We start from the raw sequence: 22,657 nt of genomic DNA, 5'->3' as shown, positions 1-22,657 counted from the left end.
GGCTTAACGGGCTGGGACTGTTTTCCCTGGAGCGTTGGAGGCTGAGGGGTGACCTTATAGAGGTTAACAAAATTATGAGGGGCATGGATAGGGTAAATAGGTAAAGTCTTTTCCCTGAGGTCAGGCAGTCCAGAACTAAAGGACATCGGTTTAGGGTGAGAGGTGAAAGATACAAAAGAGACCTAAGGGGCAACTTTTTCACGCAGAGGGTAGTACAAGTATGGAATGAGCTGCCAGAGGAAGTGGTGGAGGCTGGTACAATTGCAACATTTAAAAGGCATTTGGATGGGTAAATGAATAGGAAGGATTTGGAGGGATATGGGCCGGGTTCTGGCAGATGGGACTAGATTGGGTTGGGATATCTGGTCGGCATGGATGGATTGGACCGAAGGGTCTGTTTCCATGCTGTACTCTATGACTCTATTGCCAGGATCTTCTACTTACATCCAGTTCTGTACAGACAGTAATCTTTGCAAGTTTTGCTCAGCTTCAATCAATTAACACCATTGGGGTATTCTTCATATTCTATGTCTATGCTCAACAGAGCAAGGTTGACACAAATTAGATGGATTAAATGTATTAGATCAATTTGGTTTTGGGACAGGTACCATACCAGAACATTAGATAAATTTGGTAACTAATGAATGAATACATTGTTTAAATATTGCTTCAACTTCTTTATTCAGAAGGGGGTGTGGGTCTTTCCTGGTGTAAACAAACCAATGAGTTTGTATCTGCTGTCAACATGGGGTGGCATACTGCTTTAAGTTTGCCAAAATCCTTAAATAGGTTTAAGAATTTAAACCTGAGTTTACTGTTTTCATCTCTTTGACTCATGCACTTTGTAAATTTCAGATCCACACCATTCTGTTTAAGAGTGTTTTTGGTTCTGGATTGTTGTGTTTCAAAGTTTTCGCTGTCTTTATATTTGATCTAGCCTTTGATCTTCGCTCTGATATCTCCGGGACCTTGTATTCTAAATGATAATGGCTCTGTTATAATGTGACCATCTTATCTGAGAGAAAAGAAAGGCTGCTTTTGTGTCCAGTTTAAAATTGGAGGATGTCCTTCAACCTCAACATTAGCATGCTGGTATTTACCCCCTTATTTCTTAATTTCTTCAAGGAAAGACAATTTCTTCATTGCCTGATCCTCTGATGGCTTCATTGAAGGCATTTCTCCACTGCTTTGAGAGTACATTTTTTTTAAGTGACATACTGCTTTGAAATGAATGACTTTCCCAGAGGCAGCTTGGATGGGACCTTATTCCTAGGCTATAGGAAGCATGAGAGGAACTCTTCTAAAATCCTGACCCACTATTCTGTCTCTGATTAAGTTCTTCTTCTTAGTGTTCAGTGTTGTAAATATCCCCCAAATGGTAGCGATCATTGATGATGGAGTTGGTGTCTCTCCCAGACTTTGTTTCCCCTGTTAACATTTACTCAAATGAGAAAAATTTATGCTGAACCATAAAAATATGAATCAAAAGTTCCAGTTATATCCTCATGGGTGGCTATCTCTTTGTTTATCCCATGCCTTGCAAGCACAGCATTGGTAATGCCATCCACATTGTAAAACAATTTACTGAATGATCCTTCTTTGCTTAGGCCATTAATTGGGGAGTACTTTGATAGCATATGAAACATTTTCTCCAATCCTGTCATTGTTTGGCCTATCATGATACCTTGATGATTTTAAATGTGTCTTGAAGTGACAAGGTAAATTCCACACCTGCATGTTGCTCCAGTTTTATTTCCATACACCCACTCTGGTAGTCACTTGGGCTGTGCCTGCACGCTGAGGGTTTACTCACATGGGTATTCGTCGAGAGATTCCAATGAGGTTTCAGTTGCTGCACCAGTTGGTTCACTATGAGCATAGCATCCAACACGAGAGAGATTCTGCCTGTGATTGGAGGACCACCTGCTCAGTGATTCTGTCTATGTAATTTAAGGGGTAACTTTTTGCTAATTGGTCACCACCATGATTGAATTTTCCCAGGCATTTTGATACAGTTTAGGGGCAATCCCACCCACCACTCTTCTGTTTTGAGCGCTACTTTCAGAATCTTCTCAACATGATGTCTGTAATCACATGGTCATCATATGGTCATGGCATCACCAATGACATAGCTTTTTATGTACATTTTCAGAAGTTAGCCCTTTATTCTACAAATGGGGTACAAGTCTGAGGTCTAGGCTGAATCCCCTACTTTGCTCATTTGCTGATTATTTATAATTTTCACGAAGCATTTCCTGGGCCCTGCTCAGTGGCCCTCCCCCAAACAGGCAACTATCTGGACTCAGAATTTCCTTCACGTTTTATGCACCACCTCCATAAAATGCCTGGCACAGAGCCATCCACCTACTCTCCTGTCTGCAGCAAGTAAATGACTCAATGTCAAAATATTTGAAAAGTAAAAGGTTTTTACAACCTGAATGATAAACATTAATTAGTCTTTAGTGCACCACGTTCCCTGTCTGTAGTCATGGAAAATATACTGTAATTTGGGATTGGATTGTAAATACTTATGCTGGTTGTGTTTATGGCAAGGTGGAACCACAAAATATGGTGAGTGTTCAGCTCTCCACCTTCCCACCCATCCTTGAACTGATCCTATAATACAGGATGTCAAAATCAGCAGCAATCTCTTGCCTCAATAACCATGTGTAAGTAAATAAATAAATAAATCATGACAATTTAACTTCTTAAAGAACATGATCATAATTTTAATAATTGTTTGGATTGAAGCGATAGAATGAAATAAGTAATGACACTAAGCCTTTAATATCTCAAAATATATGTGCTAATGTTATCTATTGACAGCATATCAATACTTCATCAATTTTATTTATTATATTGGAAGGGACATCATTAATCAAATTAGAATGTTGAGAATAATTTGACTATTGGGCACTATTGCTGAAAATAGGTGCTTGCCTGGCTGATTTCAGAGGTTTAATTTTCTTGGTTTGTTGAGTAAGGACCAAAAGCAAACAGAAAGCTGCCTGATGAGCTCACATAATCTATTTTGAGGGAATGCAAAGATTCCACATTGAACCAAAACTGAGAAATTAGTATTATAATAGACCATTTTACCATTTATCACTTCCAAACATCCATGAACAATGCTTACTATACTTTGTGACCATTTGATTTGATCCCAGATTCACTGATTTCTCTTGATCAATAAGTTTCTCAGGTGATAAACATGACCAAGTTATTACAAAGTACAGATGCAACTTTCAAAAGACTATTAGAACTAATTTTAAGGAAACGTTCAGAACTAGGACAGACTGACTGCAGAAAGACTCAAATTGCCTGGTATATACTATTCCTAGAAGTAACTCAATGGACTAAATTGTACCAGAAATCAGTTAATTGTCAATTTTTGTGAGTTCCTTGGAGGGTTACTCTGAGTTTTCCCGCACTAAATTCTGATACTTGCCTCATTAAGTGTACACCATGTCTCTATGGAGTCCCACTCAATGTACCTTCCTAAGCACTGTTGGCAGAAATACTTGGCATCCTGAGGACCTCACATGATTCCTGACACCATCCAGTCAAATGTTGGCAGTCTGAAGATCCCCTGCATGGTTCCTGTCAATTTCCCCAACATGTTGAAAAGTGGGAAATTGGAACTCTACTTTCCTGACAGAGAGCTGGAGGTCTGGGTGGACAGGAGATGCATGTTGCCATTGCTTATGGAGGATGCCCTGAAATGTTAGGGTCTAGTGTCCAAGATGGAGGGTCTAAGAAGTGAGTGGCAAGCTGGAGTCACCAGGTAACTGCTCTGTCTTTCAAGTCAGTAATAACTTCTATTCAACAGGTGGGAAAATGGGAATATCAATGAGGTGAGATGGTAACACATTCTGATGCATGCAAATAGATCTCTCACTTCCACCCCACCCTCACTACCAAGAATCATATCTCACCATTCAAAGCTTGGTTGAAAAATGTAACATTTTGCTCTTGATATCAGGAATCTCCTTACTGTTGATCTCATGCACCTTTCTCAAATTTCTCGCTGTGACCCATGTTGTTTCAGTGGCTGGAGAAATTCAACCCAATGTCTCCTACCCACTCAGGGTTATCAATGCAAAGTTAAATATAAAATGTGAAGCAGGAATGGTTTAAATGTTGCATGATAATTTCCTTTCTTTTTGTAACAAAACCTATACCTTTGATTTCTTTTGACAGATCAACTTCACATCCACATGTAAACCCAAAGAAATGGCATAAATTTCAACGGGGCACCAACATAAGGACAGGGGTATGCTTGATTATGTAGTGCATGGCATTGGAATGCACTAAGCTGCAGTCATGCACCTGTAAGTAGTTAACATTATGACATGGCATTAAACAGGAGAAGTCATAACTTGTTCCCTTGTGAAATTACAGGAAATAAATAAACTGCATATTCAATTAAGAAGTGAAGGGCCAAGGACATTATCATTGTGGTCAGTGCTTTTGACTCTTATCTAGTTTAAATATCACCCTCATCTGATATTTTTATTCATATTTCCTACAATGGAAAACTGATCAATTCATTTGTCTTGTCTGATTGGTATCAGAGAATCTTGGTGTGTTACAAGGTGTGCTTGGGTAATTTTCTGATGCACTGTGTGGCAGGCCAGCTCTGTAACTATATTAAAACCAAGCACAGATAGATGTATATAAAGATCTTTTTACCTCAATAAAGGTGGAGAGGGAGCAAAGAATAAAAGGGGGGAAAACTCAACCATTTTAATGAGCAATTCAATCTCTTTCTTTCTTAAGAAGGACTTTTCCCCCTTTGAAAGCATACTAAGGTAACTTCGCAATATGCTTTTCCCTATATGCATTTTCTAACTCCTGATAATATGGCAAGTTGAATTTCAAAGAGGATCGTCTGCCAAACAGGAACATCCCCAATCGAGACCATCTCCTTAATAATGGATGGTGTTCTGATTATCACTTTCATTGCAATACTTCATTCATAAAGTAAAGAAACACTGTAAGTGTAAATAAAAACTACCTGCTTTATATTAACAGTATTAATCCTCCTTTACATTTTATGGATATAAATTTATCCATAATTTGCATAATGAAGATCGTGTAGTATAACAACTTTGACCACACCACTAAATTGACCTTGATTTAACATAGACTGTACGTGAAATGGTATCTAATTGAGCAACTTCATTAATGTAAAAGGGTAACATTAAATGCTTTAACAGGCTTTGCTATTTTCACCTTATACTTTTCTACTAAGCTTTATAATGCATAAGATTTATGCTTGCACCATGTATATGGAATAAAACTAAAATACTGCACACATTGGAATTCTGAAACACAGAATGCTTAGGAAACTCGACAGGTTTGACAGCATCTGTGGAGAGAGAAACAGTTACTGTGTTGTGTTCAATATGACTTCTTCAGAACCAGAAGATTTTAAAATAATGTTTTTTATATATTTAACAGAGGCAGAGGAGGAGCAAAGGAAACAGATGGTTATGGAGACGTAATGTTAAACACAAAGAGGTTGCTAATTGTAGCAAAAGAAAAATGGAGATGTAAAATGGGAGTTAATTTAGGTGTGGAAGGGTGAAAATGGGTCCTCTGGGCTGAGAGCAAAATAAACAAGACATACAAGGTAAGCCCATGGGAGACGGAGAGAGGGGTTAAGAATATAGGAAAACTGGAGAACAGATATCATTCCAGCAGGTTTTGAAGTTGTGGATTTCAGTACTACATCCAAGAAGCTGCTAAGTGTCTACATGAAAAATGAGGTGGTCTTCTGCCAACTTGCATTGTGCTCCATTGGAACATTGCATCAGGCCTAGGACAGAAATGTTCACATGAAACCAAGGTGGTTAATTGAAATAGCAAGCAACTGGAAGGTTGGGGATGTCATGTAGAGCACGTGTTCCAAAAAGTAGTTACCCGGTCTACATTCGGTCTTGCCAATGTAGAGTCGATCACCTTGTGAGCAGTGTGTAGTCAACTAGATTGAAAGAAGTACAAGCTAAATGTTGCTTCACCTGACAGATCTGTTTGGGGCTTTGGACAGTGAGGAGGGCAGAGTGGAGTGGAAAAGTCTTACACCTTCTGTATTTGCATGGAAAAGTGCCACGGGGAGTGAGGAAGTGTTAGGATTGAATGAGGAGGGAAACATCATGTCACAGAGGGAATGTCTATTTTGGATGCTGACAATTACGGATAGTAAGATGTGTTTTGTGGTGGTATCCTGCTGACCTACTCATCCACCTACAACTCTTTCTTTGATACATTGATGAATTCATTGGTGCTGCTTGCTGCTGTCATCTGGAATTGGAAAAATTAATCAGTTCCGTTTCCAATTTCCATCCTTCTTTCACCTTCATCTGGTCCATCTCTGACCCTTCCCTCCCATTCCTTGACTTCTCTCTTTCCATTTCTGGAGATAGGCTGCCCATCAATATCCATTGACTCCCAGAGCTACCTTGACTGCACTTCCTCACGCCCCACTTTTTGCAAGGATTCCATTCAATTCTCATCTCCATCACATGTTCCGATGATACCATCTTCACCAGGGTGTTACCAGCGTGACCTGCTTTGTCTTCAATTGATGATTTCCTCCATAGTGGTTGACAGGCCCTCTTCTGTATCTGACCAACCTCTTTCTCTTACACTCTCAATCCCTTCCCTTGTCCCAGAATAACAATGTAGTTCCCCTTGTTCTTACTTTCTCCCCCACTAATCTCTGCATTAAAAGGAACGTCTTCTGCCCTTTCCGCTATCTCGAGCAGGATGCCAAGTTTCGTGTTTGCATAAATATGGATGTAGAGATTGTTAATTGTATGTTGCTAATGCCCAATCTTTGTATGTTGTGCTAAATTTTTGATATTCTTTTAAACAAACAATATTTCTTATACTAGGTGGAACAATCATTTTTGGTTTTTCATGGAGAGAAAATTATTGCAATCACCACAAGAGAAGATATATCACAGAAGTGAGAAAGGAGATGTGCAACAATGTTACTGGGGTCCACCATGTGACTGTTGTTCCTCATTGAATTGGAGATTGCTGTTAGAGTTAATTCCAAAGAAATAAAATATTGGAAAGGGGTGTTCCACTAAATAGGTCACAAGTTTGAATTGGTCTGCGTCAATATAGCCAAGATAAGGTTTAATATAAAATATTTCTGTAATATTCAAGTTCTGTTTAATTTCTTGTATTACATGTATTTTATTGAGCAATGCCAACAAAGTAGCAATATAACTGTAGAGCTACACAGCATTAATCTTTCACGGAAATGCAGGTACAATTATACAGAAAGGCCGCATTTAGCATGCATTTTTTCAAAAAATTAGTTATAAAATAATACATATGTTGTATTTTCTATTAGTGAAAAGCATACACAGTGAGATTCTACATTTGATATCTTGCCTATTGCTACATCATATATGCTTCTCAGGATTTCATAGGTTTAGATTTTATTACCTTTCAATTTTCTTCACCCCCCATGAGAACATGTTCAGGTTCTTCTTCATTACTGAAAATTATATGAACACAAATCGTCCAAGTCTTCCCATTGCATTATTCACTTTTAAAGACCACAAAGCCAAAATGGTGCAAAGAAGAGACTATTTTCTACATGGATGCAGCCCATGACATTTGTCCAATGTGGCGACAAGGAAGGACAAAATATTTTCAAGATTAGGCCCAGAAATTTGATCTAGACTATGAAAATGGTGCTTCACTACAGTTAGTCAATATCTTGTTGACTATAACAGGTCACCAGAGAAAACCTGTTTGTTCGGGAAGCAGATATTGGGAATTCAACAAGAATGGCTCAGCAGTAGGTCAGATGATGTTATTTTTGTTTTGACTGGGAGAGTACACCTACTGCCTTCAGCACCCCACCCTCACCAAAATCTTATTTTTTCCTTAAGAACTTACCTTTTGAGGAGTCTTCTAGTCACTGTTTAAAGCTCACCAGTTCTTCACACCCAGAAATATTGGTTGTATATTCTCCCTGTTCCTCCATGAAAATTACAGTTAGAGTCACTGCAATGGTGTACTGCATACTTAGCATCTCAGTTGCTTTTGGAACACCACTGAGCCTGTTTTGAAACTGGTTAGAAATATGATTGCACAAAGACACCACCAGATATTCATCGCTGCAACTGACTTTGCAGGCAGTAAACAGTCAGTGTTTGAAAATTGCCCCAATTTTGCAAATAGATCATGTACAGAATTAAAACTGCGTTAGGGAGCTGAATAGGTAACTAGCCTCAGTGTTCCCATTTTTGGCTAAGTGTCAATTTCGGGATGTTTCATGGATATTTTCTCTTCTTAGACTCTAACAACCTGTCTAACATAATTTTAGGCTGCACCCACACCCACAGCTCTGTCACTTGGCAGCAACGGGTCTGTTTGTCAGTGCCGGGACTGGGTACTGTTACTGATGCCATATTGAAACCACAGCTGCACACTGTTTCAAACATTGTGAGCCAGATATTTCCCTCCATAGTCCATGAACAATTTAACAATTCCAAAGGAGATGTCAGAAAGAGGCAACTTGGCACCTCACTTTGCCAACAGGGACCTGGAGACCCTTGTGGGTTAGGCTGGTGGAGAGGAAGGCCATTCTCATTCCCGTTGACCAGCAAATGAGACACTGGCACCAGACCCTGTTAATCTGGCCTAAAGCGGCCTGCCAGATCAGTATCATTTCCCCGGTATGGAGAGACACACTGCAATGCTGCAAGAAAGTCAATGACCATCTGCACTCTGCAAGATTAAATATAATCATGTTCTGTCTGTTGACACACTCATGCAAACTCAGTCACTGCACCCATCTCCCGCCAAGGCTTGTGATTTGCCAGTGTCATTACAGCCACTTTCATCTTGTTCAAGATGCCTCCTTTTGTTTTATTGCAGGAGGAGACAGCCCACAATGAGGCGGAGAGACCACTGGTGGGGAGGCAGACATTCTTTTCCTCACACAGTATAAGGAGAGGATACTTGACCTCATGGAAGAGGATTGACATCCCTCATGTGGAGATGCCACAGCCTCCATGTCCTGGCAGTCAAATAAGATTCATTGTTCTGTGCTGCTCCCTCATGACCACCACCATGAACATATTCTTAATATAATCAAGTCTCCACTTCTATTGCAACACAAATTCTCTCTCTATCCTTTTTGAACATCAGTGCCATCCACACAGCTTCCTTCCGCAATACACTTGCTCCTCTGGCCATCAGCTCCTCCTCCACCTCTGAGAATGAAGCCATAGAGACTGCGGAGGAAGCACAGGCAAGGCTATCTCCTGCACCCTTCATCAACTCTGACGCAACCGCCTGGATGGGTACATTAGGTAAACTAGATTCAGGAGCATATGCTGATCAGCATATCATTGGCATGTCTTTACAACTGGTTGAGGAAGTAACATCCCAGATTAGCAAACCTAGAGGACTACCAGAGACCAGACACCCGTTCAGCCCCAGGCAATAGAGGACTCAATGTTGTCAGCCATTACTAACTTCATACAAATGCACAAACAGACACAGCAGCAGTGTAAGGCACGTTTGTCACAACCACTTGGTAAACTGAATCGAACACTAGCAGATGACTAAGGTCATCTGTATTGGCTGTCTTCATGGACAAGTTGGCAGTTGCTACAGAGACCCAGGTGCAACAAAATGCTGAGTGGCTGATGGATATTGCCATTACTAACTTCATACAAATGCACAAACAGACACAGCAGCAGTGTATTGGCTGTCTTCATGGACAAGTTGGCAGTTGCTACAGAGACCCAGGTGCAACAAAATGCTGAGTGGCTGATGGATATTCAGAGGTGCCCAACCATTCCATGTCCACTTTGCCTACCTCCTTCAAGTAGGTGGAAGTACAATCCAAGGTGCCTAAGTCTACATCTGGGAATAATATTCTGAGTTTGCCTGGGCTCTCTTAGCCACAAATGTTGCCAGGGTTGTCTGCCCAAATCTTCAAAGTAAACAGGTTCCACTACAAGGCAGGCTACTTCCAGCCCAACTGCAGACACTGCGATTGCGTCTGGATGTAATGGGAGAGCAAGAAAGGAAGAAACCTTCTGAAGGCACATTGGATGACACTTCATTGTACGTGGAATATCATATTTGTAAAAATGGTCATGATTTGGTGATGCCGGTGTTGGACTGGGGTGTATAAAGTTAAAAATCACACAACACCAGATTATAGTCCAACAGGTTTATTTGGAAGCACTAGCTTTCAGAGCACTGCTCCTTCATCAGGTGGTTGATGAAACACCTGATGAAGGTGCAGCGCTCCGAAAGCTAGTGCTTCCAAATAACCTGGCATTGTTTGATTTTTAACTTTAAAAATGGTGGCACTTTAAATCATTGCCTTTCTGATTGGCTGTCTTTTTAGGTGCAGGTACAAGAATGAAGCTACAGAGGATACCATTCCTCAGCACAATATGACATTAAAACTCTGTCTGAAGGAGTGTTACTCTTTTTCATAGCAAAATGTCTTGTCATTCTGGAATAGTGAACCACCATGTTGTAAAGCCTTCAAACGGTGGTTCATGTTAATTCTTATTACACATCAGAAAAAAGTGAAGAAAGATCCAACAAAAAAAGCTGAATTTGTTTTGTTACTAAACCAGAGACAGCTTTCCAGCAGCAACAAATGCACAGTTGTTGCAGCAACAAATGATCACTTTACCCATTTGGGTTCTCTTGGAACCAGCTGCCAACTCCATCCCACCTAACTTGTTGTGTCCCACATGGCACAACCCCATCACAGTAACAGTGATGTTCCTCCTGCTCAATGTCCTCTTCCTTGTCCTGAAAAGACTATTGACACTCTTCCAGCTCTTAGCATCCACCACATCACTTCTTTGTTTATTCCAGTTGTACAGACCAGGGCCCTCACTCTCAGATGGATTTGGAAAGGGCAATCCAAGCAGATAACAGATTAGTCACTGAATTATCTCTGTGCAGCTCCCTGACTGACTTACTGCTACTTCCCAGAAATAGTTAGACTGAACCTACAGGACTGACCATTGTCCATTGTAGTGATATGGAGCTCCCAACCATACCAAGTGACCAATTTACCATGATTAATCTTGTGGACTAAGATTAGAAGCTGGCTTCAACCAGGTAAGGCAGAACTCCCAACTGACCATAGTCCCCTGATTTGGAGTAAAGCTTCCCCTTAGATCTCCAGACAGGGCCATTTGTTTGAAACACACGGTGTGATATTTTTAAATTCATTCATGGGATGTGAGTGTCGCTAGATGACCAGCATTTACTGCCCATCCCTAGCCGCCCTTGAACTGAAAGGCTTGCTGGGCCATTTCCGAATGCAGTAGAGGGTCAAGCACATTGGTGTGGGTCTGGGTTCACATGTAGGCCAGACCAGGTGAGGATGGCACATTTCCTTCCATGAAGGACATTAGTAAACCAGATGTGTTTTTCTGACAATTGACAATGGTGTAATGGGCATTTGTAGATTCTTAATTCCAAATTATTATTGAATTCAAATTCCACCAATTACCATGGCAGGATTCAAACCCAGGTCCCCAGATTGACAGGTATGCTGCTGGCACATGCTGCTGCCACATATGGATGTAGCATGGTACCGTCCAGCTACGTGTCTATTCCCTTAACAAATCATTGCTAGCAAACATGACAAGCTCCTGCCTTTCTGCCTGTGTTTAAGTGACGACAAGGCAGAAATGCTCTGAGTATCCAAGTAAGTGCAAAGTGAGTGAGTGCTATGAAAACTAGTTAAAGGCCTTGAAATATACCCTGTTCTGATGCATGAGAAAGGTAAATGTCATTGTGCACAAACTGGTCTGGCACTAGCATTGCAGTAGAAGGGATTGGTGGAACTTTAAACTGTTGTACTGAAGAACTTAGCTGTATAATTAGCCAACCCCCAGTTGTGCCATGATGATGTGGTGAGACTGAAGCTTTACTGATGTCAAGCTCCATGGATGGAGAATGCAGGGGTTCACTGCCCATGCAGCATGCCCTGAGATGTCGGGGGATGCTAGCCAAGATGAAGAAGACACCAGTGAGCTGCAGGTATCTGAAGGCGAAAGTGAGGACTGCAGATGCTGGAGATTAGAGTCGAGAGTGTTGTGCTGTGAAAAGCACAGAAGGTCAGGTGGCAACCGAAGAGCAGAAGAATTGACGTTTCGGGCAAAAGCCTGATGAAGATTTTCATTTTGCCATTGAAATCCAAAAGCAGAAAGTCAGACTTTTTTTCTAGGCTATTATGGACCAGACCAAACTTCCTCAAAATATTTCAAGAAGGTAGCCTAGATTCCAATTTTTTTCTTATTTTTAAAAGGCATGTGCTAGGTGTTGTGTTCTGGATGCAATTCGATTGGTCAAACAACCAGGCTTGAAGCAAAACATCCTTAATTCTCACACCTTAGTTAAAATACAAACAAAATAAAGAATTGGAATAACTTAACTCTATTACAGCACCACTGGACTCTCCAACCTCACTTAGCACCAGCACCACTGGACTCTCCAACCTCACTTAGCACCAGCACCACTGGACTCTCCAACCCAACTTTGTAACCTGGCTTTGTAAAATTGCTATCACACAGTCAGGAAAACTCCCAGGATATACTTCCTGTAACACGTCAGTTGTCTGATTTTCCACTGGCTTTTCAATGTAATAGACATCACTCCCATCTGTGTTCTAGCTGTATCATTACCAAAGATAAACATATATTTCAGAAACTGAGAATTTCTCTGTTATTCCTACCACAACTTCACTACCTTTCACCGGACTCTCCAACCTCCCTTAGTTAATGGAACACTGCTTTTCTCACCATGCATTCCACATATTTCCATCTTTTCTGGCAATACTTCTAAATTACATATCTCCTCATCTCACAATCAAATATTGACTTGCTTCCTTTTCTCTTAAAATCTTAATTTCTTTACTGCTTCTCCCGGCATACATGAGTAAACCTTATCCATGCAAATAAATTCTATAAAGAGATCTGGCATTTTCTTCTCTACCAAACCCTGAACAGGTTGTGCATTCTGGTGCAACGTTTTAGCTTCCAATGTGCTTTCCTTTACCACTTCAACCGAAATCAATCACTTATGCTATTTTCCTACATCCATCTTCCCTGTGCTTTTTCTAAATGACCAACATTACGACTTCATGTGACCTACCTTATTACAGTAAAAACACCTGAGTTTTTTTTTAAACTTCTTTTCCCTCTCATGAGTTTCCCTTTTATTCTGTTGAAAACTATCTTTATTATCTTCAATGAGATCTCTCTCCTTTTTCATTACCAGCTGAGGATTTCTGTTTTCCCCAGTTTCTATCTCTCTTGGATTGAAATTGATGTTAGAAGCCAAACTTTGATTTATAAACCAACTCATAATCATCTGCCATTTCTGCTGTTAATCTTGTAGTCTTAACTCTCTGCTCTTCCACACAAGTCCTCACTACTTCAGGAAGTGAATATTTGAACTCTCCAGAATAGTCATCCTTCTAAAAGTGGCATTTGATTAACTTTCAATGCTTTTATCCACCTATCAAATTTTGTTTGATCATTTCAAACTCAAAACACATTTGACCATGTTCCCTCCTTAGATTCTTAAAATGATGTCTATAGCCTTCTGATACCAGCTCATATCCACTTAAAATGGCTTTCCTCACCTCCTCATACTCCCCAGTTACCTCCTCTGATAGTGATCAAATACCTCACTAGCTGTACCAACAGATGGTGTTTGGATCAACAATACCCACATGGGCACAGCTATTTCATTGTTTAGCCACTTCTTCAAATGAAATGAAAAAGGCTTCTACATCTTTCTGACCAATCTTAGGCAACACTTGGGCATACTTAAATAGGTCCCCACCAGGCCTTTGGCTCTTGTGGGATTGATATCCATCACTGCCCTCATCACTACTCCTACATTTCACTTCTACCTCTGCCATTTTAAGTTGACTTTGAGTTTTCAGTTCCAACCTCTGAACTTCAAAAACTCTCATAAGCCCTAGCAGAAGAAAGGGACATTCTTTTCTCTTCCCTTTGCTAGAGTTATTCTCGCTTTCTGCTTTTGTTCAGCTTTCATTCATTATTCAAACTGATTCATTTCCTTTTCTCTTTCTTTTTCTTCTGCCTCTGAATTCAAGCTGCTTCATATGAAATGGAATTTTAGCCCTTTCCAAAGATTCACGTGTCATTTCCGGTAATTATAAATGTTGAACTATTGCTGACAAAGGCAATCCCAACTCCAGATTGCCTGCCAATTACAAAAGCTTTATCTTGCTCACTTTCAGTATAACTCCTGAAATTACTTCTTCCACCCCCAGGAAACTGTGATCAAAACAGCCATTACTATATAGGCAAACCCAATTTTAAACCAACCGAATGCAACACCCGAAAAGACCAACACCCACCATTCACTGTTTTTAAGTCTAATAACCCTATATCCAACTAGGAATTAGAGATTTTGATCCTGACAAGAGCCTCTAATTTGTTACAGACCAGACCAAACTCCTTCAAGAGATGTTAAGAAGGTAACTAAGGCCTCAGCTTTTTGTTATTTTTAAAGGCAAGTGTAAGACATTGTGTTCCCAACTATTTTGTTGTTGCACACATCATTCAGAGGCTAGGAAAGTTCTGACTTTTGTCATTAATCATGTATTTTCATTGATTAGTGCAAATAATTCCAAGAGTCCCAAATTATAAACAGAAGACTTGCCATAAGTTAACATTTATTGAATTACAGCAACTCAATACAATCTTGTATTTTAGATGGTTTTTGAAATATTTAATATTGAAAATGAAGGCTCACTCTATAGCCTGGTAACCTAAGTTTGTATTCACTACTGTTGGGCTTGTTCTAATTAAAAGATGGAAAGTGCAAATGAAAATGAAAATACTTATCATGGTATTTCTTAATCATGTTTGATGAGCTCAAAGTTGTTTCCAGGTCAGGTTGAAGCACTCATTCCTATTAAATGTCATATTCAAGGCTCAACTGAATATAGTTTTAATACTCAAGCATAAAGATAAGCGTAAAGGAAATAACTTAGCTAAATCTCGCACAATGCTAATGAACAGCTATGGTGTGCACTGGTCATAATATTGAGCTCGACTTTCAATGTATTTCTTGATTTTAGTCACTTGATCCTGATAATCTTCCAGTTGAGCAGATTTCATCTCCAGTTGCTGATTTCCTTCTGCAAGATTTTGCTCAATTGCTGAAATGAGAACAGATTCAGAATGTCAGGCTTACATTTTGAATTCAGTCAATTATGTGATATATTATTGACTACATCTATTTAAACTCTTTCTTAGTACACATTCCCTTTAACTGAATGTTATGAAGTCATATTCCTTATCGTTGATTTACAAAGTTAATTCCTGAATTTCTGATACATCATTTTAAGATATAGTTATATTGATTGGAATTAAACCCTCTTTTTCAAGCACCTTTGTTTCTTTTCAAGTATTATTCCAAAGACAAAATCCATTGAACAAAGTTTATTCTTCATGATATATGTTTCACCTGGTTGGAGTCCATCATCACTTCTTGAGACCCAATGGAATTAAGTGCTGGTCAGTGCAAGTGTCTGGTCAGCCCTGAGATTTAAAATCCTGGGTTGGGGTGGATGGGGTGACTATCCAGCTCTGAGAGTTTCTGGCCATTTAAAGTGCCACTGCCATCAGGTCACAGATGAAAGAGGACATATCAGAATTGCAGCAGCAAGAGGGAGTCAAGTATCAGGGGAAAGAGATGGGGGCGGGGGGTTGTTAACCTGTACCAACAGGGTTTGATTATCAGTCTTCTCCAGTCCCCACTTGCCTCTAGTTGGACATGCGTTGCCCACCTGATGGCCACTGGGTGGGAAGACTGTCCATGAGCCTCCTGCTGTGGATTGTAATCAAGTGGAGGTGGTGGGATCACCAATATGCACCTTCTTGCCTGTCTTTTCCCATCCACGGGACATAACTTTTAAGTAAGGGGGCATTAAATTCAAGCCACTGAGCAAGCACAAAAAGCAGAATTTCACCATAATATTTTCAATAATGACATCGGAGTGAGGAATATTTGTGGACTACCACTGCTATTTTTGATGTTGTCAATGAGTTATTTCTTTCTAAATTGGGACTGACAGTCAGCAAAATATTTGCCCATTATGCTATAATATTATTCAATGATCTCTTCACAAAATAGATTATCTCTGACTTCACAGCAAAGGAGTATCACCGACTTACCTCCAATTTCCTGCAACCTTTGTTGAACCTCTTTAAAATAATAATCGGCCTCAGATCTAACCCGATTTACTCGATCTATTAGGTCCTTTGGCAGTGATTGTGGAATGTTATTTTGTAATTTCTCATACAGGGAAACGAGTTGTTTGAAATCCTAAACAGGAAGACAAAGCTCAATTCAACACATTCTCCAATAAGCTTGAGTAAAATGTAAGACATATGTCATAATAGTCAGTCTAAATGGGCAACTTCTGATTTCCTGTCTACAGTAGTTTCTTAAAGGCTGAAACAAATCCTGAAGAAAAAATAAGAAGCATCCATTCATTTAATGTTCATTCCTGTGGTTTTCCTGGAGTTCATCTTCAATTTTTTAATAACTGGGTTTCTGAATAGTGTCTGAAATTAAATGTACCTTTGAAACTGTTGGAAATTATATTCTGGTTGAGTCCATGGAGGCCAAATTTTAACACTTTGTAGCTGAAGATTTTTGAGTGAGTGAAAAGCTTGCTTCACAAATCCTAACTTAGTTTAATGCAGTCACATTTCTTGATGATACAAAGCCAGGTGGGAAAGCAAGCTGTGAAGAAACCATATAGAGGCTACAATGGAAGGTAGATGATTAAGTGTATGAGCAGAATGATAGAATGTAGCGTGGAGAAATGCCTGGTTATTAACTTTGGTAGGAAGCGCATGAAAGAAGACTGTTTTTAGATGAGAGACTGGAAACTGTTGGCATTCAGTGGGACCTGGGCATCGTTGTACATAAATCATAAAGTTAATATGTATCTATAGGAAGCAATTAAGAAGCAAGGGTTATTTTAGCATTTATTACATTGACAGTGGAGAATAAAAGTTGTCTTCCTACTCCTCCATAGGGCTTTGGTGAGACCACAACTGGAATTATATACTGTTTTGATCTGTTCACCTGAGGAATGTTATATTTGCTTGAGAGGGAGTATAACAAATATGTGTATGACTGCTCCCTGGAATGAGGGGATCATCCTATAGAGAGAAATTGAGTGAATTGGGTCTGTATTACCTGGAACTGACAAAAATGAGATTTGATCTCACAAAACGTACGTAAATACTGAGAGGGCTTCCCCTGTTTCCCTTCACTGGGAAGATCTAATGATAGTCACAGTCTCAGAACGAGAGGCCAGTCACTTAGGAGTGAGAAGAGAAGAAATTTGACTACACAGAGGGTTGTGAATCTTCAGAATTCTATACCTGAGAGAGCTGTGGATGCTCAATGGAGTGTATTCAAAACAGAGAGTTGACAATACTAAGAAAATCAAGGGATAGAGGGATAATCGGAGAAAACAGATTTTGGTGAATGATTAACAAGCAAAACCTGCTCAAAAGAACAAATGGCCTGTTTTTGCATCTATTTCTTATGTTCTTAGCCTGGTGTCATTTGAAACCTGTATTTGAATACTGCAAGAAATGCAAGCACTTTATTGTTGTTTGTTAAGATTCTTTTTTAATAAAGGAAATCTCAGCTACTTCACATCAGAGGCAGATACAGAAAGAACTGCAAGCAGCACATGATTCACTTGTTCAGGTTACATAAAACAAAATTCATCCTGGTAAGAAATAAACTCTCTGACATTCTTATTGAAATATGGAACTAAGCCAACATGAAGGTGTTTGGAGAAAGTGAGGACTGCAGATGCTAGAGATTGGAGTCAAAAATTGTGGCGCTGGAAAGCACAGCAGGTCAGGCAGCATCCCAGGAGCAGGAGAGTTAACGTTTAGGGCATAAGCCCTTCATCAGGAATATGGGGAGGGAAGGGGGTGAGAGATAAATAGGAGAGTGGGGATGGGGTGGGGGGAAAAGGTAGCTAAGAATGTGATAGGTTTGTGCAGGTGAGGGGATGATTGTGATAGGTTGGTGGGGAGGGTGCGGGTAGGTGAGATAGAAGGTGGACAAGTAGAATAGGTCAAGGGGGTGGTGCCAAGTCAAAGGGTTGGATCTGGGATTAGGTGGGGGGGAACGGGAGATGAGGAAACTAGTGAAGTCGATATTGGTACCATGTGGTTGAAGATTCCCAAGGTGGAAGATGAAACGTTCTTCCTCCAGTCATCAGGTGACTTGAATTTGGTGGTGAAGGCAGCCCAGGTCTTCCATGTCCTTGGTGGAGTGGGATGGGGAGTTGAAGTGTTCGGCCATTGGGCAGTGGGGTTGTTTAGTACATGTGTCCTGGAGACGTTCCTTGAAATGCTCTTCAAGCTGACATCCTGTCTCTCCAGTGTAGAGGAGGCCACATCGAAAGCAATGGACACAGTACATGAGATATTTGGGATGTGCAGGAAAATCTCTGCTGGATGTGAAAAGATCCTTTGGGGCCTTGGACGGAGGTGAGGGGGGAGGTGTGGGTGTAGGTTTTACACCTCTTGCAGCAGCAAGGGAAAGTGCCAGGAATGGAGGGTGGGTTGGTGGGGGGCATGGACCTAATGAGGGATTCATGGAGAGAATGGTCTCTACGGAATGCAGAGAGGGGTGGGAAGAAAATACATCTCTGGTGGTGGGAATGGCAGAGGATAGTGCTCTCCATCTGGAGATTCGTGGGGTGGAAGGGGACGACAGGGGGTTCTGTTCTATCCTTGTGCAGTTGGAGAGATGGGGTTCAAGGGTGCTGGAGGACATTGTTGATCACGTAGGAGGGGAAATTACGATCCTTGAAATAGGAAGCATTTGAGATGTTCTAGAGTGGAATTGCTCCTCCTGGGAGCAGATATGGCAGAGGCAGAGGAATTGCAAGTTTAGAATAGTGCTTTTACAGGAGATGGGGGAGAAGGTGTAGTCCAGGTAGCTGTGGGAATTGGTGGGTTTGAAATAAATGTCTGTGTTGAGTCAGTTGGCAGAGATGGAGATGGAGAGGCTCAGGAAGGGGAGGGAGGTGTCCAAGATGGTCCAGGTGAACTTAAGGTCAGGGTGGAAGGCTTAGTAAAGTTGGTGAACTGTTTAACCTCTTCATGGGAGCATAAGGTGGTGCCAATATAGTCATCAATGTCATGGAGGAAAAGGTGGGGAATGGTCACAGTGTAACTGCGGAAGATGAACTGGTCCACGAATCCTACAAAGAGGCAGGCATAGCTGGGCCCATGTGGGTGCCCATAGCTACCCATTTGGTCTGAAGGAAGTGGGAGGAATCAAAGGAGAAGTTGTTGAGGGTGAGGACCAGGTTCGTCAAATCCAATGAGCGTGTCAGTGGAGGGGTACTGGGTGGGTCGGCAGGACAGGAAGAAACAGAGGCCTTGGAGGCCTTCAACATGAGGCATGGATGTGTATAGGGACTGGATGGCCGTGGTGAAAATGACCACTTCAACTCCCCCTCCCACTCCACCAAGGACATGCAAGCCCTGAGCCTCCTCCGCCTCCAAATCCAAGCCACCCAACGACTGGAGGAAGAATGCCTCATCTTCTGCTTTGGGACTGTGCAACCACATGGCATCAACATCGACCTCACTAGTTTTGAAATCTCCCCTCCCCCCAACTCATCACAGATCCAACTCTCCAACTCGGCACCTCCCTCTTGACCTGTTCATCTTCCTTCTCACCCATTTGTTCCACCCTCCCCACCGACCTATCGCAGTCACCCCACCCCTTCATCTACCTATCGCCTTCCCCTTCCCTCCAACCCCCACATTTATCTTTCGCACCCTTTCCCCTTCCCTCTTGCCCCCATCCCCTACAACCCGCATTCCTGATTAAGTGTTTATGTCTGAAACGCCGACTCTCCCGCTCCTTGGATGCTGCCTGACCTGCTGTGCTTTTCTAGTGCCACATTTTTTAATGAGGATGTTTGGAAGAGACATTTTACCAGTTTGCAATCTGTATTACAATGCACTCCTGGAACAAGACTAGTAGCATAATTGAGCAGTGAGGGGTTTCTAGTAACTTACATATGTAGATATAAATACATATTTAATAAAGGGTGAAACAAAATAAATATTGATTAATGTGTATTTGTTCTATTGAATTTTATGATTACTTACCTGCTCAGCTTTGTCCCCCATGTTTCGTGAATCGAGAGCTCTGCTTTCTAAATCTGTGGCCTTCTGCCGGTTAAGATCGTTTTGGTTCTGTAAGTTGTTAATCTTCTCAGTGAGGTCCCTGAGACGATCTGTTATATCCTGCAAATTTGTTTCTGTGTGGGTGAGCTGGTCCTCAATCTAAAAAAATAGACATGATAAGAGCATATTATTGTTAAAATTTCAGAAATGTAGCATCAATTGTTTTTTTTAAGAAGTTAGAATTGTTCTTTACTGTAAGCAAAATAGATATACCATTTTCACAGGTTACTAAGAAGTGTTCCATGTGTCTGTGTATAGCTAAATGAATAAAAATATTGAATTCTTTATTTTTGAATGATAATATATATTTGAATAAAATATGATAATATGTACTCCTGTGCAATTGGTCAGTAATGTAAATGACAGAAAACTTAGTTTGTCATCAGAATGTTATGACATTCACATCTCCAAGTCAAATGCCAACCAAATCCACCTGTGACAGTTCACTAAGCCACATTGGGATGGTAAAAGGGCAGGATCTTTCTTCACTGGAGCAAAAGCATGGAAAAAGTGTTCTCTTCAGTTTAATTTTGGTTTATATTGACTAATTGTGAGACAGTGATAAAGGAAATTGTGATGGCATTTGAAACTCCAACAGTTGGTGTTTGAAATTTAGGAAGAACCTACATATCATGGTGACAAAAGAATGAAGGGAGCAAAAAAAAACACTGGAAAAAGTTAACTATTTGTGTTTCGGGGAGAATGCAATGCAAAAAAATTACTATAATATTCGTTAAAGATGAAGAAAGTCAAAAGTTAGTAGGTGATTCACTTACCTTTGTAGTTTTTGCCTGGGCTGTGTCAATAGCCTCTGTGGCATCTTCAATAATGTAGCTCACATCCTGCAGGGCCTTATTGGCATCAGCCAGAACATCCTGTACTTCATTGATGTTATCCTTCACCCTGCTAGCTCGCTGTCTGGATTACAAGGGCAAAGAAAGAAGAATGAGGACATCTTCATTTGAATGCATTTTTAATTGTACTTAAAGGGATATTAAATAACTAAAATCTAAAGCTCAGAAAGTGAATCAATCCCTTTCAGTGTTGGTGCTTAACTTTCTGCATCCTTTTGCAATCACATTCTACCTTATTTTAATTGATTTGTTAGCTAGGACTACAATAATTCAGTGTAACTTTGAAGCTTGCTGGTATATAAACATATTCTGTAATTTGAGTAAATGCTGATCCAAAAAATTGAAATGGGAATGTAGCAATGGGTTCTTGATTACAACAGTAAAGCATCATTGGATTGCTTCTCTCTTTCGAGGACGACAATATCTATAATGACATTGACTTAGTACCTGGCTTTGTTTGCATTTTCAAGAAGCATCTTAGCCTTGGCAACATCATCCTGTGTGTTCGCTAATATTTCGCTTACATCAGGAATCCTGGAGGCAATGTTACGTAAACTGGTGATCTTATCTCCAATTGTAATAGCATCAGTGGGAAGTTTGAGGGAGAGAACGTGTTCACTAATTCTCTGAATTTCATCTGGATCTGCCTGGGCTGCTGTAAAAATCAAATGACGTATAAGTAGATAGTTATTAAGGCACCTGCAGGGTAAAGTCATAATGAGCAATCTTTGACCATCATTAAAGTTTCATGATTTGAAATCAGCCACCTTTAGGCATTGTCAAAGATACAACTTGCTTAACACTTTTTTTATGATGAATTCTTTCACAACCTTAAACCACACTGAGCAAAGTAAATCTGAAGTGCATCAACTGTAAATCAGCTGCTAAACAATGTTGGCCACCTAATGATCTCAAAATGGTGACTGGTGACTTTGTATTAGAGACCTCATCCAATACATTAACAGTTTAGAACATAGAACAGTACAGCACAGGAACAGGTCCTTCGGCCCACCATGTCTATGCCGACCATAATGCCATTTTAATCTAATCTCATCTGCCCGCACATGGTTCATATAGCTCTATTCTTGTCTGTTCCTGTATCTTTTATGATCATATCTGCTTCTACCAGCTCCCTTGGCAATGCATTCCAAGCACCTACTACCCTCTATATAAAAGGCTTGTCGCACATCTTCAACATTCTCCCTCTCATCTTCAAACTAAGTATTTGACATTCCATCGAATAGAAGAATCCCTACAGTGTTAAATCAAGCCCTTCGGCCCAACAAGTCCATACTGATCCTTCAAAGAGTATCCCACCCAGAGCTATTCCCCTATTACTCTACATTTACCCCTGACTAATGCACCTAACCTATACATCCCTGTACACTATGGGCAATCTAGCATGGCTAATCCACCTAACCTGCAAATCTTTGGACTGTGGGAGGAAACTGGAGCACCCAGAGGAAACCCACACAGACACAGGGAGAATGT

General features: G+C 40.5%; 2 protein-coding genes across 4 annotated transcripts in view; one reads left to right on the top strand and one right to left on the bottom strand.

Moving 5' to 3' along the window:
- LOC122563163 (calcium/calmodulin-dependent protein kinase type 1-like) overlaps nucleotides 1–9,642 on the top strand; it is a 42,590-nt gene extending 32,948 nt beyond the window's left edge. The window contains exons 12-13 of one of the 2 annotated variants that reach the window (XM_043716646.1): nucleotides 4,201–4,331; nucleotides 8,908–9,642. In XM_043716646.1, coding sequence (XP_043572581.1) covers nucleotides 4,201–4,291 — 91 coding nt within the window. In that variant the 3' untranslated portion in view covers nucleotides 4,292–4,331; nucleotides 8,908–9,642. The other variant, XM_043716645.1, reaches the window with a different exon arrangement.
- Nucleotides 9,643–14,718: 5,076 nt separating this feature from the next.
- Nucleotides 14,719–22,657, bottom strand: part of LOC122563162 (laminin subunit beta-3-like) — a 49,943-nt gene continuing 42,004 nt past the window's right edge. For both annotated transcript variants that reach the window (XM_043716642.1, XM_043716643.1), the window contains exons 18-22: nucleotides 21,614–21,821; nucleotides 21,089–21,230; nucleotides 20,235–20,411; nucleotides 16,239–16,389; nucleotides 14,719–15,220 (exon numbers count right to left, since the gene is read on the bottom strand). In XM_043716642.1, coding sequence (XP_043572577.1) covers nucleotides 15,081–15,220; nucleotides 16,239–16,389; nucleotides 20,235–20,411; nucleotides 21,089–21,230; nucleotides 21,614–21,821 — 818 coding nt within the window. In that variant the 3' untranslated portion in view covers nucleotides 14,719–15,080. The remainder of the gene's footprint in view (nucleotides 15,221–16,238; nucleotides 16,390–20,234; nucleotides 20,412–21,088; nucleotides 21,231–21,613; nucleotides 21,822–22,657) is intronic.

Source organism: Chiloscyllium plagiosum, chromosome 26 (assembly GCF_004010195.1).
Source record: "Chiloscyllium plagiosum isolate BGI_BamShark_2017 chromosome 26, ASM401019v2, whole genome shotgun sequence".
Taxonomy (NCBI): domain Eukaryota; kingdom Metazoa; phylum Chordata; class Chondrichthyes; order Orectolobiformes; family Hemiscylliidae; genus Chiloscyllium; species Chiloscyllium plagiosum.
This window is presented reverse-complemented; position numbering and strand designations above follow the sequence as displayed.